Here is a 16011-nt window from a genome sequence, read left to right on the forward strand (position 1 = left end):
AACATGAAGCGAAGAGGCAGTCAAGCTGCCTATGAAGACCAAACGCTTCCATGAAAACAATAAAACAAATCACCTAAAAAAGTCAACAGCGTTTAATTCATATCGTAACTAACTAAAATTTCAAGTCTCTAAGTAGCGCACAGTTTCATGCCCATCTCTCCGCACTTGTAGCCAACTTCCCGCATCAGATAGGGCGTGCGCTCGTGCGGCGGCGCGGCCAGCCACTCCGTAGTGTTGACGGGCACGGTGGCAAAGCCCCGTTTCTCTAGCACGTCTAGTATGAGCCGGAAAGTGCCTCGCAGCCGGTTGCTGTTCATCGAGAAACAGCCTTGGTTGAAGTTCATTATGCATACCCTGGAAAACGTATTTTTTTTTAATTCTCACAACCTTACCAAGAAAATGAAAAATACAGCACGTGGTTAAAGATTGTGACAATTTGAACGTAACAAAAAATCCTGAATATGGCAACAATTTTGCATTAAATAAATTTGCCAAAACAAAAAGTTCGTCTTTTTATTTATTTTTTTAAAGTAAAAATAACACTGGATGCGCTCTGCGTCCTGCAGTCTGGTCAGCTCTTAGACTACTTATGATCATACTGGTCCGAAAACGCACCCAGTTTGGTAATCTCTTTGAACTCACGGCAGCGCTCCCGGCGGCAGGTCGAGCTCCTCGATGGGCACCCTCTCCTTGCCGCGAGGCACGTTCAGCTTCACCGGGTACCCTTGTTTCAGGCACATCAGCACATCTGGAGCAACATACGTCTTAGGGCGGCTACATACACTCGCAATGAGGGCTTTCGCGTATAAATTCGCCGCTAGAGGCGCTGGTGTAGCGTGAGTTCTCCGAAATGTCAAATCTCATAGTTTTTGGGTGAGCTACGCGGGTTTTATAATTAGAATAATTTTGTGAATATTTTGCATTACCTGAAGTTAATTATGGCAATTATGCGTTACGGGGCAATGAATGTCTGTGTTTTGAGACAGTTTTGTCTTTCGGAAACTTTTGTCCTCCCTTTTTTTCCGAACAAAACGGGAATACGCAACACTGTCGTTGCTCGATATTTTTATGGTACGGTTTTAAGGTGCATTCAATATTATTTTAATCATAACTTTGTTTTCACGCCCCTAATAACAGAATTTGAAAGCCACACTTAAAAACCTCACGCAACAGTGGCGCCATCTAGAAAGACAAAGAACGATAGCCCTCATTCCGTAAATACATCACACACGTATGTTTATTTCAATTCCGAACGCACAGGCCACTTATGCGGAATTCTGAATCAGAAAAAAGTTCGAACGGAAAACTACTGTCTATATGTAGGTCTATAGATTTGTATGGATTTACTGCGTTCGAAATCTGGAATCGGAATTCCGAGCGACCATTACCAGCGACGATCCCGCCGGGCAGCAGCACGTCGCGCGCCGCGTGTTCCCTTGCGCCCAGCCCGCGCGCCACGCTGTCCTGCAGCTGCGGCGTCAGTGTGTTCCGAGGGTACATTGCGCGCGCCTTCTCCAGGATCAGCTCCGGTAGTTGGTACTCCTGCATACAGATGTCATATCGGTACAAACTATACAGGGTGTCTCTGACCATGGCATGTAACTTTTTAAAAACATGACCAATGTTCATTTTATTTTTTTCATATGTCTATATCTACTGGTCGAAAATTGTTAGTCATAATTATAGTTGCAAAACTTCCGAAAGATTCGGAATAATTACGGAAATCATACAGAATTATTCAGAATAAATTTATTATAATTTAATGTTTGACATACTTAACTCTTTTTTCTCTGAAACCATTTATTTTTCAGAATTGTTATAAAACCAATAGTAACCTAACCTAACCGATAGAGATCTACAGGATGGGCATTTAAAATTTTATGAAAAATGTACGGTTCCAGCAGGTAAAAAATTATGACAAACAATACATTATGACTTATAAAATTATGGCAGTCGAAGGCATCCCTACAGATGAAATGTAATTATCAATGTACGCAATAAAATACTAAATTAACGGCACATTCATAAATTAAGATTGGTTTTTTGGAATCTATTTGTATTTTGTATTTTGTAGCGGTATAGCACGCGGTACGGAATACCGAGGACCTGGGTTCGATTCCCAGTGCTGGTCTTATTTTTCTAGTTTTCCTGTGCATCTATATTTCAGTTTGAATTTTCAACATTCATAAATGTTCAAGGAATGTTTAAAGCGGTCGGGTTTCTTAATTAATGCGCGGTTCACATTATTCCAGTAAAACCCTTCCAGTAGCGATACATTGCGGGTCACAATACAAACGAGTTACACAAGATCGATCGAGCACCGCCGTGTCATGCTACTGGAACAATGTGAACCGGGCATTACATTAAATACATGTTTTTGGGACACAAACTGCGATCAAACATTGTGTCATCATCAAAGCCTATATACGTCCCACTGCTGGGCACAGGCCTCCTCTCAGAACAAGAGGGCTTGGGATGTGGATTGGGAACTTCACACGCACCATTGAATTGCTTCGCAGGTTTGTGCAGGTTTCCTCACGATGTTTTCCTTCACCGCAAAGCTCGTGGTAAATTTCAAATGTAATTCCGCACATGAATTTCGAAAAACTCAAGAGGTGCGAGCCGGGGTTTGAACCCACGACCCTCTGCTTGAGAGGCGATAGGTCAAACCACTAGGCCACCACGGCTTTGTGCGCTGCTTGCTAAATCAGAAAATTACTTTCTGTGATCGATAGCATGCCTTTAAACAACTTTGCCTATGCAGTGCGCGTGTTGCAGCAGCCGCTGAGTCGCGTTGCTCCGAAGACGAAGGGCTACGGATTAGCCCGAAACATGTCGAGCTAAACTCGATTTAAGACGTGAGTTATCCGGGTCAATATATTTAATATAACTTTGCCTATGTCAACGCTTACCTTGCTATGAAACGCGTTCACAGCCTCATGCAGCGTCAACAACTGCAAATAATCCAGCGTATTGTCGGGCCTTGACAAAAACTCGTCCAAAAACGGCTTCGAGAATACTCTGCCTAACAGCCGGTCATCGTAGTACCCCAGCGACGCCAGCTCCAGGCAAACTTTGGTCCATGGTAACGCCGCGTTCTTAGCGTCTAATATCGGGTTGTTAGTGATCTGTCGGGTTATTTCGGCCCACTGCTGGGGGTCGGGCGTGTAGTTGTTATTCGCTAGGCAGTTGATGAATCCGAAGAGGATGTTGGTCCGTGCGTTGGCGAGCATCGTCGGGCTCGAGACTGCTTGCTGGCACAGGTATTCTACTAAACCTAGGTGCGTGTGTGCCTGGAAAGGGTAAGGATTTCGATTACGACTTGAAGATTTTTCACTTCGCTTCGCGGGGCTATGCACTTTGTTGTAACCTCGTGCGGCCCAATGTGCAATAGAATGTAGGTAGGTACACAATAAGTTCAAGGGAGTTAGGAATCTATGACAATATAACAAAGTAAAAATTCTTTTTCCCTTCTCATGCTCGTAAAGTTCGTGTTTATGCTGTATCTAAAATAAAATCTTCGTCTAAGACCAACTTCAGACCAAGGTAATCAGGTGTCAACAGCCACAAACAAAAAACGTTTCTGTATATTTTTTAAATAATTTTTAATTTATATAAAACTAAAAATCATTCAAATCAATCAGTAAAATAAAAAAAATTGAATTATTATAATAATGCATAAAAAAATAAAAAGTACATAGAAAGGGATAGAAAGTGAATCATTGTTTCCATTGTTGCTATTTCATTTCCTCGCCATCGAAGTGAAAAGTAGTGTAAAACTCGAGCATTAAACCCATTTTCCCCTCGACGTGGCTATCCACCCTCGCCATACCGGCTCGGGTGGCTATATGAACGCCTCGGGTAAAATGGCTCGTTTTATGCTCTCGTTGTACAATCTACTATTGTTTTTCTATTGTTTTACACCATGGCAGTTTAACGGCAGTTTGACTTTATTTCCCATACAATTAGATTCTAATTGCTTTGTCAATTTTTTTCAAAATATTTATATGGTGGGCTTCAGGAGGGTAAAGCTACACGTTTATTATGAATTACGTTAAGTATTAGCTGAAAGGTTGTTACAGAAAAAAGTTATATCCTCCTGAGTCCTGAAATTTTTAACAAACTTAGCGTTTAAGACCTAGACGTTGCTGACCTGCTTTGTTATTTTGGACATTATTTCAAAATTTGTACTTTATAAAGTACATTCGGTCGTTATTCTTAGTGTTAATTAGTCCTTTATAAAGTACGAGAGGACTTAGGAGGTTAAATAAATACTCACCAGCCTGGACAGCACTCTGGCAATAAGCAATCCCTTCTCGAACTCTATATTATTGTCTATCACGTAGCTGGCAGTCGCATCCATCAGCTGTTCATGGTAATACTCCGGATGCTTCTCCAGAATGCGACCTTTAAGACGCGCCGCCGTCCGCAGCACTTCATCATACGACAACTGGCCCAGAGACTGGCTCAGGATGTCGCAGCAAATGTGGAGAAGCTGCACTCGCGTCGGGTACAACTCATCCGTGCAGTTGACCTCGCAGAGAGACCATATGATAGACCTAGCGACCTGGGCGTCGATGGACTGATCGTGAAGGAGTACCCCAGTGACGACGTTGTTTATACACCTATCCGGTAAACTATGCGCGCAACAGTAGAACAGCATGTCGCGTAGAAGCGGCAAATCCTCGTTATCCATCTCCATAGGCAGGTGTATTTGGAAAGCTAGAGGGAGAGCCAGTTTCAACGCGTCGACCAAATGGTTCTTTGTGTCGTAGCGGTTTAAGATGAAGTCTAGGAACATTATTTGGCGGATGTTGAGTTCGTTGATATTGTATCGGACGAGTTGCAGCATGGTTTGGACAACCAGCGAGTCAACAGGCACGCGCAGGTAGGAGAGGACCTTGGTGGCCTCTATGGCTTCGTTGACGTCGAGGGCGCGCGCGTGCTTCTTGAAGTTTTGACACAGCACATTGAATGCCGGGTCTTTTATTAGTTCGTCTGTGTCTTTGTCAAATCTGTGGAGAAAGAACTAGCTTGTAATCAAACCGTTAAGCGACCAGAGGCCTTATTGTCTTGGAATCACAATCGTTTTTCACTACTTCTTCTGTCACGCGGAATAAGACGGGAATAGAAAGAGATGTCCAATGCGATCGCGCCCGTCAGCGCGTAAGACAATACGGCCTCGGAGCGCCAGGCACTACAGGGCACCGCGCGCGTGCAGCTCAACTCATAACCCATATAACTGATCGTGATTGACCCCTATCTCACCCGATGTAAAGTGCAGATGAGGCCAAAGGTGTATCTCACTGGTTCAGTAACAGCCTATTCACACTAGCCTTGAAGAGCCAGATTGTAATTATCCGGAAATACAGACGACAGGTTCTATTAAACTGTACTACGTTTGTTCCCTCGCTGACGGGACAGAATTAAAACAATGAATAGTTGATCCATCCAGGTACTTTAACTATTTAATGGGGCGGCAAAGCAAAGCTATCTGAGACGGGGCGCCAAACTTTTAAATCCTTGGCACTCACTTGCCGGCGCGGTGCAGCGCGAACAGACTGCGCAGCGCCTGCAGCATGTGCTGCGCCGTGGCGGCGGGCAGCGCGGCCTGCACAGCCGCCAGCACGGCGGACGCGCTCGGCGCCTCCTGCAGCCGCGACGTCAGCGCGTCCGGCGACCGCGGCCGCGGCAGCTCCGATACTGCGGGGAACGGCCGATACTTCTAACTGACGATACACTCGCTCAATAGCCTCTCTAGGGTTATTTTTCAGCGGGGGCCTGGCCTGGATTTTTGTGTCGAATCGGTAGCCCAACAACATCCTGGGGTAGGCACCAGACCATACTGGGACGAGCACGGCCCCAATATACGCCTATGCGCTCGCTGCAGAAGGATATGAAGTGACCATGTCTCAGCCATTTCGATTTTAATCAAAAAACAAACAAGTCCGGTTCGAAGGACCAAATGTGTGGGGATTGAATGACACGACAAAAATATATAATACGTCGCCACTGGCAATTCAGTACACTTAGCCATCTAAATGATTAAAAATTCTAATCAGTATTGCCTTCAATTGAAATGTCAATGTACTCGCGTAACTTTACAGTATATGTGTATGTATCAGATTGCATTCTGACTTGTCACAACAATAATATCAGTCCGGCTTTAGTAAATTAAGTCAATAGCAGAAATTCGAGTTGTGGAGCCGAAAATGATTTGCACACCAAAGAATGTGGAATTATCATCTTAAATTGTCACGGTGGAGTCGTGTGCTGCGTACATCATTTTAAACTTCAGGATTATTTTTTTTTACTTTCGCCGCTGGCTGTATGACTACAGCTACACACAACGAGTGGGGGAAGCAGCCGGGAAAGGACGCCCAAACACGTCGTTCGGCACGTTACTCGTCATGCTCCTTTGACCTTTTTCGTGTCTGAATCAAAGGATTAAATAGCAAGGACTTTAGAGCGAGTAGAGTAGGTACTGTGGCTGGTAAAGATTATATGGCGGGAGAGCGATAGTACCGGCCGTAGGGTGAGGATATAATGTAGAAATATCTTACTGCTAGAAGTAAGCGTTCTCGAAGAGATAGAAGTCACGCTGAGCTGGTTACTTTTGAGTACGTTTCGCCATACATTCTTGAGTAGCGACAGGGACATTTCTACAAACACACAGAAAAATAAAGCATAGCAAAGAGACGATTGCAACTGCATCGAACCTGTGAAACAAATATATTGTGACCTGTGTAACCTGAGGGTATGACAATTTTTAAGTATTCATAATTAATCACATTATTTACATATAATACTAGCTGTTGCCCGCGACTCCGTCCGCGTAGAGGTATAAAATAGTACATTGTGTCTTAAGGGCGGTAAATAAGGAATTACGAACGAGAGTCTATTAGAAGCCCGAAGTCGAAGACTGAGGGCTTTAATGAGTTGATGTTCGTTATTCTAGTACCGCCCGTGCGACATACAATGTTTTTTATCACATTTGCGAGTAATTTTTTTATTTCTAAAAGAAAAAATATAATTGTTCAAAATATAGGCGATACCTTGGGCTGCGCTCTCGTTTCGGAGGAGGCAAAATGGGGGTTGATGGTAGAAGTGTGAAAATTTAGGGTTGTATGTATTTTTAATGGCAAATCATAAAAAAATCTCCAAAGAATAAAAAATAAATTTAGGGGTGGACAACCCTCGTCATATCACATACATAGGGGTATGAAAAATTGCGCAAAAGTGATTGACTGATCTATAAATGAACAGCTTGAGCCATTGAACAGATTGCAGATTGTTGAAATTCAGCACACAGATAGCTATTATGACATAGGCATCCGCTAAGAAAATATTTTGTGAAAATCTATCACCAAGGGGATGAAAAGAGGGAAGGGAAGTATGTAGTATGTAATTTTTTTATTTTTACAGGTCTATACAGTTGTGAAACTCGGGGAAAACTTTCTTCAAATAAACTAAAAGGCACATTTCACTTTTTTTGAAAATGGGGATAAAAGTTTGCATGAGAAAAAACTTAATTTTTTGAAGTTATAATTCTAAAACTGAGTAAATGAACAGAATTAAAAGAATATGTGACCAATAATTTCTGAAAATTCGGGGGTAAAAAGGGGTAGAAAATTGTATAAGAGAAACATAATTTTTTAAGTTGAGATTATGAAGCTTTGTGAATATATTCATGATGAGAAATAAAAGAACAGGTTTTCTTGTTAAGATTAAATAGACTTTTTTTTTTAAACTACAGATATAGGTACTTCTATTTCTATATATCAATGCACAGCCCAAACCGCTGAAGCTAAAGACTCTTAATTTGGCACACATATACCATGATTGACTGGGATACATGAAAAGGGATGTTCCAAAATTGACATGAGATTAGGAATAAATGGAATTTATATTTTTGTTTTATTGGCCCTATCTCTGTAACTACAATTATTAGACTTCTAATTTGGCATGCAAGTATTGAATATTTTATGACGGATTAAGTGTGTATTGCTACTTTAAAATTTGTGTGTATGTTGACGATAATGTTGGTCTACAACTTTCCAATTGGAAAGGATATTATGTTGTTGTACATAGATTTGGACATTTATGTTGCATTTATGCAGTGTCAGTACGTTAATATCTTGCAGCTAGCTCATCGCATGCGCAAGCACAGGCTTCATCACCATTATCTGCTCACTGTTGTCATAATATTTACAAAAATGTGCATTTGCCTTAACCCCAAAAAAATAACTTTGCTGCCTTTGGTTTTTAATAAAGGTGTTTTACGGAAAAAAGGAGGATGGGCAGATTTGTATGGACTCTGGCCTAGGAACCAATAACGACAAGCCTTATATCATTGGAAAGGTTTTTTTATATTCTACAACTTTTTGTATGGCAGGCAATCTCGAATTACTGTATAAAAAAAATGAAGACGCATCTAAGACAAAATCATGATACAAAATCATCAACATACAGGAACTTACTTAGTATCGAACAAACCTACTTTTCTGCAGCGGTAACTTTTATCACCCAAAAATTTGGGACTACCTGCCATAGTAAAGTTTTAGAACTTAGAATAAGCTATCCAGTGACATATCGCTTGTCCTTATTGGTCATTAGGCCAATTAGCAAACCCTCCTTTGAGTTGAAAGTTGTTTTGTTGATTATTTGATTGAAAGCCTACGATTTGTTCACTCACCTTGAAAAACTGTCGCTAGAAATACTGAAAACTGAATTCCTCTAGGATAATAAAATTGCTGGTTATATTAGAAGCTAAATATTACGCTAATTTTTATATTTATTTACAAAAAATTACATAAATTTCCATGATAAATTTGAAAACTATGTGATTGAATGTCAGCTGTTTTTGACATTTCAGCGAAAGAATAAATCCTGGCAACGAGAAAAAAAAGTTGACACTGAAGGTGCGGCCACATGCAGTCGCTCGTCGCTCGATTGCAGCGATAAATCTGATTTTATGAACTTTGTCAGTGCGCATTTACGTACAGTTCAGACAGCTACATATTAGTAATCTGTGGTCCAGACGCATACATTTTTGGACCATTTTGACCAGATTGGCATTGAATATATCTAACATTTTAATTCTAACGTGACTAAGTAATCTTATAACATTTTACATTTTGAGGATGATAGGAGATTGAATTAAACAAAAAATATTTATTAATTGCTTATAGATGAAATATACAAATTATTTAAGCCGGGCTAGAATGACAATCTGACAATATTGACAGTCTCAAAAATGATAACAGATTAAAGTTTCGTAAAAAATGCGTGGACAGCTTTCGCTGGCCAGTCTACTAAATGAGATTAAGACCAAGATCATTCCGACAAGCAGCCATCTTGTCGTTGCTGCTCGACGCGGTGACTTAACGCTTCTTTTTTGAGTCGCGGGAAAATCAAAATCACATTCAAAATGGGGTCACGTAACCAGATTTATCGGTGCAAATAAGCGACGAGCGACTGCATGTGGCCGCACCCTTACACTCAGATTCTCACACAATCAGTTCTATTATATTAAACTAAATAAATAATATTAAGAGCAAAATTTTCGATAAATATAAATATAAATGGTAAAAAAAATTGAAGTGGAATTAGATTCAAACTCCTGGACTCTCAAAACATTATAGATCCAACATGGCGTTCGAAAAGCATTACACTCCTTAATGAGTCTTATTTATTTCTTTCTCTAGATTCTCTTAAATTTAAGAATATTCATTCATATATTCAAATTTATGTCAGTGTGTGATAAAAGATTAATTCATCATTTTATTATTATGCGCACGTTGAGATTTACAATAAAGTTACAATTGGTTTTAGAACTGTAATTTTTGACGTATCGTTGAATGATCGGAAGCTGTGTGTTTGGCTGTGTGTTGTGTTCTCTTTGGTTGAGTTTGTTATTATAGTGGATTTATTAAGAATTAGCTCTATATATCTCACTTGAACTGTTTATAACATGAATCAACAAACAGTTTTACACGAGCGGCCTGATAAGCTGATTACAAAGGAAATATTAACGCCGGGAGATTATTCCGTCGTGCCTTACGAAGATGCCCGGTGCAAGATATTAATTACAGAAATATCGTGTACAAACGACGCAGGAAGCTGTGAAATAGAGCCACAAAGCCGCTTCTTCAGTAAAAACTTCGATGGTATCGTTTTAATTGGAGATTCGGATTGTTTCATCGACAGAGATGTGGAGTTAGTTTTGGAGCGAATGTGTTGCGGAGAAAAGTGTGCAGCAAAGTTTGTGTACAGAGATGATAGAGGAGGGTTGGTTAAGGAGATATGCTGTAAGATTGAGTTGCAAGAGGTTATGGAAGAGCAGTTGATAAGTGACTGGGGCTGGCAACGTCTGCATGAAGCATCGTTGCACCATAAGGCCTGCGGGGTGGACTTGGTGAGGCAGGGACGGGTGGCTGATGCTTTTAGAAGGTTCAGCAAAGCGCTCAAGATGCTTGTGGCCATAGAGCCTATCAATCCTGAACAGATTGAAGAGGATAGAGTTAAGGAAATGATTGATCTTAAGGTTAGTATTTTAATAGAATGAAACTGCATGTTAAATAAGATCTTCATTGTACAAACATACAATTTATGGTAAATAAATAAATAAATAAAAACTTGTGACCATATCAAAAACAGAGTAATGTTGTTCTGACTCATTTCTTGCATGTTAAGAAATCAACCTCAATTTTCATAAGTTTTTTTTTGAAGTCTGTTAACCCCTAGTATGCTTAAGACATGGATCCATTTTTTTTATGGTATAGGGGGCAAACAAGCAAACAGATCGCCTGATGGTATCCATGTCAAATTTAAGGCTATCTTTTTGTATTTTGTATACCTGCATATAAGGTGTCACCCTAAGAATTTTGCTCCAGTAAACATTTTTTTTTGTCTGACAAAATATATCGTGGTTCAAATTTGTAGTTCCCTTTTCTTGGTATTGTATCTCTTACAATACATAATTTTGAATCATCTTTTTGTATTTTTTTTTTTACTTTTTTTTAGCTCTATGAGAATCCAATGAAGATTGAATTCAGTACACTTGTTTCAACTTGCCAAGGAAAGGGATAAACTAAAAAAAGACATAATATATTGTAGCATTTACTGAATGGAGCTATTTTTGACTTTATTTTTGCCTAAAAGATAAATAACTAAAATCAAAATACTTTTAATTTCCTGTATTTACGAATTTATGTGTAAAACTAACACAACATCCACAGATTAAACTCCTGAACAACCTCAGCCACTGTCAGCTCCACTACGAAGAGTTCCAGGCTGCAGCAGACCTCTGCACTTGCTCCCTCAAATATGACGAGCAGAATGTAAAAGCACTTTACCGACGCAGCACAGCATACTTCGGCCTTCATCTCTACGAGGAGGCCTGGCGGGACATCCAGCAGGTCTTGAAACTGGATCCTCACGACAAGGCTGCACAGCAGAAAGCCAGTATCATCGAGCCTAAGATGAGGAGTATCAATAAAGAGTACAAGAATGTGATCAAGAAAATGTTTGGTTGAATAAGTTTAGTCATTTGCTCATTTTTATTTTAAAATAGCGGTAATTGGATACCAGCAAGCTACAGTATGTCATACATCAGGGGTGGCTACCACCGATCGACAACTATTAGTCCAATCGATCATGGCAAGGCAAAAAATATAAATACTGAACTATGCTGTTTCATTTAAGATTTCAAGAAGTATGTAATTGGTAGATCGCACAGGGTTTTGTCAGTGAACAGTAGATCTTGGGTCTAATCAAGTTGGCCACCCCTGCCATACATAAAAAATACACTGTAAATATTTTGTAACGTCATATAAGCTATGAAACTATGTTTAATGTAATATTTTATCAGATTTATCTCAGCATCTCTGGTATATCATCGCTACTTTGAAAAGATCTTATATTTCAAATCAAGTCAACAAAATTGAACTGAAATTTCGCACAGAAAAGCTATGGATTTTGAAATATGTTTTTTTTTAAGTAGTGTCAATATGTACACCTGCAGACTGGTGCAGGATTCCTTACAATGTTTTCTTTATTGAAATGCCCATGGCTAATATCTAATGTAAATAATGTTAAAGACATATGAACATACAGATTATATCTGAAAGAACTCAGTTTCAAATTATGATTGGTTTTTGGAGTCTTTTTGTATTTTTTATTTCAGCTCCGAATTTGTTACTTTTACGGGTATCCCGTGAAACCATATCGAAAATACAAACTGAGATGGATGCACAGAAAAACCAGAAAAAGAGACCAGCACTGGGAATCGAACCCAGGTCCTCAGCAATCCGTGCTGCGTGCTATAACCCCTACACCACTGCTGGACAGGAATCTAGACACGAATTTTTCCTATGCATACATATCTCAGTTTCAAACTCGCGAGCCTTAAGAGGTTTTAGGACACAGCACTAAATTATTAGCCTATCATTAGATTAATCTTTAAAATTTAGCTTCTTATTAACTGTGTCCACCTGAATGAATGCAAATTTCTCAAAATATATTGTAGTTTTAAGTAATACACCATGTTTTTTTTCATTTCTGTTAACTTTGAGAGACTGATAAGTTCATAATTAACTTTTTGACAAATTAATAATTAACTTTTTGGCCAAATTGTATTTTTTTTTTTTTTTCATAAATAAAGATAACAGTCAATTGTAAAATTCAAAAACTTCACGTGTGACATTGACGTGAAACATAAGAGACAGAAAATAGTCACTTAGCCTTCTTTTGGTAAATATGTAAAATTAAAAATTAAAATAAAATAAAAAATACAAACATTGGAACATAGAACCTCCTCCTTTTTTGAAGTCGGTTAAAAAACTTAGTTACAGACTTTAAAAAATAAAATTTAAATAAGTTAAGAGTGCGAATAATTTATTATGCTTGATTATCTTTAAACAGTAAATGTTAGGCCACTATGTCTGGGAAAAACTAACTTCTTTCGACTTGTTCAATGTTCATTTCAAGTTAACGGAAATCAAAATATAACATGGTGTATAGATAACTTGTAAATATCAAAGCAATATATAGCATAGGCGGGAATGCATTTCTAAGGCTGATGATACTGATGACTGATGAGATGACTGAGGATTAGGTTTAAGATATAATTAAAAATGTTTGAATTAATTTCTCCCATTTTAAACACCTGTTATTAGTATGAAAATATAACTAAGTTACTAAATAGGTGTCAGTACTTAATCACGAAAAACTTTTTCACGAAAACTTTTTCACGAACGACTTTATCACGAAACAACTTTATCACGAAAATACCATATCACGAAAACAATTTCACGAAAACTTTTTCACGAACGACTTTATCACGAAAACTTAATCACGAATAGACTTTATCACGAAAAAACTTTATCACGCCAAATTTCATCCAAATCCGTCCAGCCGTTTCAGCTTGAAGAAGTAACAAACATTTTTCGTGATTAAGTCTATTCGTGATAAAGTTTAATCGTGATATCGTTTTCGTGATAAAGTTTTTTTCGTGATAAAGTTTTTTCGTGATAAAGTCTATTCGTGATTAAGTTTTCGTGATAAAGTCTTTTCGTGGTAAAGTCTTTTCGTGATATAGTCTGTTCGTGATTAAGTTTTCGTGATAAAGTCTTTAGTGGTAAAGTTTTCGTGAAAAAGTCTTTAGTGGTAAAGTCTATTCGTGATAAAGTTTTTCGTGATAAAGTCGTTCGTGAAAAAGTTTTTCGTGAAATAATACTAGCACCTACTAAATAACTATGCATTAAACAATATGTCTCTACCCTCTGGAAAAAGACCGCAATCCCTAGTACAGTCAACGTCATAAATAAGTGATCACTTTTGTACCTTGTCACTTTAACGTCATGTTAGAAAAGCCATACGAAATTGTGTATATGTATATGTATGCCATCCACGAAGACGCGCGGTTTTGTCAAAATTAGACATTAATGACATTATAATAAGAACCACGGCACGCATCATCGTCTTCGTGAAACTACTGAAAGCGACAAGGTACAGAAGTGATCACTTATTTATGACGTTGACTGTACCTAGAGTTCCTTCTCAGGAATGTCCTGATGTTGTAAATTTTTTGATTGGATTAGATAAAAATAAAGAAAAGTATGTTCAAAATAAAATTAATATGTTCCGATATATTTAATCGTAAATCAGTCGTTAATAAAAAATACGTGTCCAATTCATAATCTCACCGAATCTAAAGGAATAAATAGAATTTTTAGGACATATTGCAAAATTAGGGTGATATAAAAATTAGGGGTAATTTAAACATTGAACTTATAAAAATATAGTATTATGTGTGCGTGAGGTCCAGTAGCATTTTTAGAATTCCATATGTGGTGCAGTGGCGGTCCTAAGGGGGGAAGAAGGTCACCCCTCCCAAATCATGAGTTGCGACCGCTGTGGTGCAAGCTATATATTATAGTTGTGGTGATAGATATACCTACCTAATTTTGAGTAATGTGGTTTTGAAACTGGAAAGATATATTTTAATAGAATTTTAGGATAGTTATAAAATAAAATAATCCAGATTATTTCAACAGATGATTGTAAGAATCACAAATTCCGACGAAAACCTTTACAGAAGTTCTGTGGAATGAATCGAACCATATGTATAAATGGTGTTAAGAAAATTCTATGCGATAATCTAACCTACATTAAGGCTAGGTACTAATTACTAGTAATACGATATAAGTGGAAAAACATTAAAATTCGGAAAAAATGGTTTTGTATGTATAATAGTAGATTATTGTCGTGGCCTGGAAGTAGGCAATTGCTGGCTGAGTATGAGTATTAAACGGACGAGCTTGCGAGTCCGTTTAACTAATACGAAGCCAGCAATTGCTATTCCAGCCGAGACTAATATAAAGCTTTTCTCAAAAATGGTGAATAATTCTGAAATAGAATAAACTTTTTCTCAAAATATATTATAAAATTTAATACTTTTTGAGAAAAGATAAATTATTGTTCTGTGTCTCAAATATACCATACCAAACCTTTTTTTTTATTAAAATATTTTTCAACTTACTAGTAATCAGTGGCCTCAATGTCTTACCATAGGTACAGGATTTTTTTAACTCCTGTTACCTATTTTGAACATGAAACTACCGTGAGACTCACTCATATTAAATATAATGACCAGATAAGTCACGTCTTAAATCGAGTTTAGCTCGACATGTTTCGGGCTAACCCGTAGCCCTTCGTCTTCGGAGCAACATGTCGAGCTAAACTCGATTTAAGACGTGAGTTATCCGGGTCATTATATTTAATACCTGTTACCTATGTTGAAATAATCTGCATTACCTACATTTAGACCTTGTACAGTTTTATCTAGCATAATGAACTCGATCTTGTATTATTTTTAAATAATAAAAATTGTTTTAAATCCAAAAAAAAGTTTATTTTTTTTCATTTCATGCTTCATACATATAACATTTATGCCGGCGCAGACAGTGTCAAAAACATGAAAGTAATCATATTTATTTTCAGTTTAATTATTCATGTAGTCAGTTCAATTTATTTATAAGTCATTGTGTATCGTTATGATAGTTTACATAACGTGGCTTTAAAGCGACAAGGTACCTACAGTCCATCAATTTGATTCGGAACTTCCTTATAGTGACAAGGTTCGTGGTCGTGCAGCTAATTTGCTCTATTGGTTTGTGAGTAGAGAGCAATTCGAATTTACGAGTAAACAAGACAATTGAACATTGTTAGCAAGTTAGGTATGCCAGTATACCACGAAGTCAAATTCCTTATATTTATTGACTTCCTAACCGGCTTGACAGCCATTTGATTAGACATACTTTACATGCACTGCAACGAAAGTAAACATGCTGCAGTTGAATTAGAGCGCATCGAATATTTACGGTACTAAGTACATAGATGACACGTCTTTTGTTTTCGTGTCAGTTGTGAAGTGCCTAAGGAGTAAGGACTTCACAGTTTTGAAACTTGTCTCGTATGACATCACCACAGTATAACACTTGTATACTG

At 38.1% G+C, this 16011-nt stretch overlaps 2 protein-coding genes across 2 annotated transcripts; one reads left to right on the top strand and one right to left on the bottom strand.

Annotated features, from left to right (window-relative positions):
- Positions 1-74: 74 nt before the first annotated feature.
- Positions 75-8862, bottom strand: LOC141432419 (uncharacterized). Its single transcript, XM_074093971.1, has 8 exons — positions 8696-8862; positions 6564-6662; positions 5535-5703; positions 4280-5015; positions 2913-3293; positions 1389-1542; positions 643-748; positions 75-354 (listed from the first exon to the last, which is right to left on the bottom strand). The coding sequence occupies exons 2-8, from the start codon at positions 6658-6660 to the stop codon at positions 129-131; spliced, it is 1869 nt and encodes a 622-aa protein (XP_073950072.1). The 5' UTR covers positions 6661-6662; positions 8696-8862; the 3' UTR covers positions 75-128.
- Positions 8863-9846: 984 nt separating this feature from the next.
- On the top strand, positions 9847-15299 carry LOC141432416 (tetratricopeptide repeat protein 9C-like). Its single transcript, XM_074093968.1, has 2 exons — positions 9847-10546; positions 11241-15299. Exons 1-2 carry the CDS (start codon positions 9974-9976, stop codon positions 11535-11537), a joined length of 870 nt encoding a protein of 289 aa, XP_073950069.1. The 5' UTR covers positions 9847-9973; the 3' UTR covers positions 11538-15299.
- Positions 15300-16011: the final 712 nt, after the last annotated feature.

This window comes from Choristoneura fumiferana, chromosome 11 (genome assembly GCF_025370935.1).
Source record: "Choristoneura fumiferana chromosome 11, NRCan_CFum_1, whole genome shotgun sequence".
Lineage (NCBI taxonomy): Eukaryota > Metazoa > Arthropoda > Insecta > Lepidoptera > Tortricidae > Choristoneura > Choristoneura fumiferana.

Bases quoted from the DNA above. Each gene is read 5' to 3' on its own strand.
- LOC141432419 (XM_074093971.1), bottom strand. From the start codon at position 6,660: ATGTCCCTGTCGCTACTCAAGAATGTATGGCGAAACGTACTCAAAAGT. The intron at 5,704-6,563 runs GTAAGATATTTC...CGTTCCCCGCAG, and splicing joins GAGAACGCTTACTTCTAGCA to TATCGGAGCTGCCGCGGCCG. The intron at 3,294-4,279 runs GTGAGTATTTAT...TACCCTTTCCAG, and splicing joins CCAGAGTGCTGTCCAGGCTG to GCACACACGCACCTAGGTTT.
- LOC141432416 (XM_074093968.1), top strand. From the start codon at position 9,974: ATGAATCAACAAACAGTTTTACACGAGCGGCCTGATAAGCTGATTACA. The intron at 10,547-11,240 runs GTTAGTATTTTA...CAACATCCACAG, and splicing joins AGGAAATGATTGATCTTAAG to ATTAAACTCCTGAACAACCT.